This window comes from Myotis lucifugus, unplaced genomic scaffold (genome assembly GCF_000147115.1).
Source record: "Myotis lucifugus unplaced genomic scaffold, Myoluc2.0 scaffold_9, whole genome shotgun sequence".
Taxonomy (NCBI): Eukaryota; Metazoa; Chordata; class Mammalia; order Chiroptera; family Vespertilionidae; genus Myotis; species Myotis lucifugus.
Genome location: NW_005871057.1, coordinates 1,305,978 through 1,307,837, shown reverse-complemented (window position 1 = coordinate 1,307,837; position 1,860 = coordinate 1,305,978). Strand labels below are relative to the sequence as shown.

The following is a 1,860-nucleotide window of genomic DNA, read 5'->3' as shown; positions in this document are numbered from 1 at the left end:
CATCTGCCTCCCCCTCCGCCCGCGGTGCCCGCGCTCTCCCCGCGCCGCCAGCCGGGAGGACCCGAGCGGGTCTCCCGTCCCCAACAAAAGAGCCCCGCCCTCCCGCCGCCCCGCCCGCCCGCCCCCACCTGGGCTTTCCCGCGGCCGCGCGGCCCCGGGCCCTCGGCGGGACTCGGTTCCCGACAGCCCAGGTTCCCCAGGGGCCCGGAAAGGGAGAGGGGGGTCCCGGCCCAAACCATTGGGGCGGGGTGCGGGAAAAAACGCGCGCCCCGGAGCCGCCAAGGCTCGAGGGGGCGGCGAGCCCCGCCGTGCGGCAGCTAGATTGGCCCGGGGGCCGCTCCCCCGGCCGCCGCTGATTGGTGGGTTCTCAAATTCGGTCTCAAGGCGCCAGAGGAGGTGTTTTAGCGGGGACCCGGACCCGGGGCTGCAGTCGCGGTCCGCGAGGCGGGACGCTGGCGCTGTCCGGACGCCGCGGAGGCCCCGCCAGCCAAGGGCGTTCGAGCCGGGGTCTGCGCGTTTCGCCTTCCCCGCCGGATGTGGCCACCCGGCTGCTGATCGCATCGCCCCGCTGATCCCACGCGGGCGTGAGGCCGTAGAGGCTGGAAACCTCCTCCGCAAAGCGGGAGTAGTAAGTGGGGCTGGCGGGAATCGGGGGGAGAGGGAACCTCGCGCCTCGGCTGCCAGCCTGCCACCCCTCCCCTCGGCTGGCGGGGCATAGAGGAACGTGTGCCGCGGGCCCGGGCCCGCGTGGGCTGTCCTGTCTAGCCCCTCCGCCAGCCGGGCAGTACCGGGCATTTGCCTTTCCTCGCTATTTGGGGGTCACGTTGGAAGAGTTTATCCCTGGGGTCTGTTTGGGAGCCTGGAAAGGGGTGCGCCAAGCGCAGAATGGATTTGGTCTAGCGATCAGGTTTCCTCTCCCCCCCCATTCCCCGTTCAAACCTCTTTAAAGCCGAATTCCTCCCAGTTCTTTGCGCCAAAATTAACTGACCTGAGGAGACCCCGTACTTTCTGACAGATTTGCCCTACACCTTCCTGACTTGTAACTTTACTTTGCTCTGTGGCTTTCCGTAAACAATTACTACTTTTGTCGACTTTTTCTTCCCAAGTTTTCAGTTACTAATGGGTGTTTGTATTCGTTCGTGTGCGTTTTAGAGAGTTGGGGGTGGCTACGCTCCTGGAAATTCCCAGGATGAGTTTGGGAAGGGGAAGTTCATGTCCACGTCGAGCAAATAATAAATAGATATTTTTGTTGGAGGAGAAAGCATCTAATTGTAAGATCGTTTCTAATGTAATTGTGCATTACAGATGGAAGTGAATTGTTTAACACTAAAAGACCTGATCAACCCCAGGCAGCCCAGACTAGATTTTGCCACCGAAGATGGGGAAAATGCACAAAAGGTAAGTGCACCAAGGTCTAACATATTTGGGATAGTGATGTCTAATTCAATTAAGTGTTTCAATATGCCACTTGTATTTGTCTTGTAAATCCAATGAATATGGTGAACATTGTAGAAATGTACTTTTTTAATGGAGTCACCCAAACCATTAGTAATTGAGTTTCTCAGTCATTGTGCAGGGGAAAGAGGCTAGGTTAGATGTAGTGTTGGAACCAATTTATATTAATCAAAGATATGCTGACCCCTTCAATCAAAAGTTTGTAATACTTGTAGTTGTCAACATTGGAATTAGCTAATGCTGTGCAGGAATGTTAAACCTGAGTACCCGGGAAGAAAGACTCTGCTATAAATGCTGGATTATTAAAGTACTGTGAATGTTCTTCATGCCCATGCATTAATCAGCTCTAGAGGCAGTTCCCTTCACCCATATAGGGAGAGAAGTGACTGAGCTACCAACACACCC

The 1,860-nt window shown here is 56.2% G+C and overlaps 1 protein-coding gene across 1 annotated transcript in view; it reads left to right on the top strand.

Moving 5' to 3' along the window:
- The first annotated feature begins 586 nt into the window (after window positions 1-586).
- The window catches only part of E2F7 (E2F transcription factor 7), a 35,900-nt gene continuing 34,626 nt past the window's right edge, over window positions 587-1,860 (top strand). Inside the window, exons 1-2 of the mRNA XM_006084039.3 lie at window positions 587-628; window positions 1,306-1,398. Of these exons, the coding sequence (XP_006084101.1) occupies window positions 1,306-1,398 (93 nt within the window). The 5' untranslated portion in view covers window positions 587-628. The remainder of the gene's footprint in view (window positions 629-1,305; window positions 1,399-1,860) is intronic.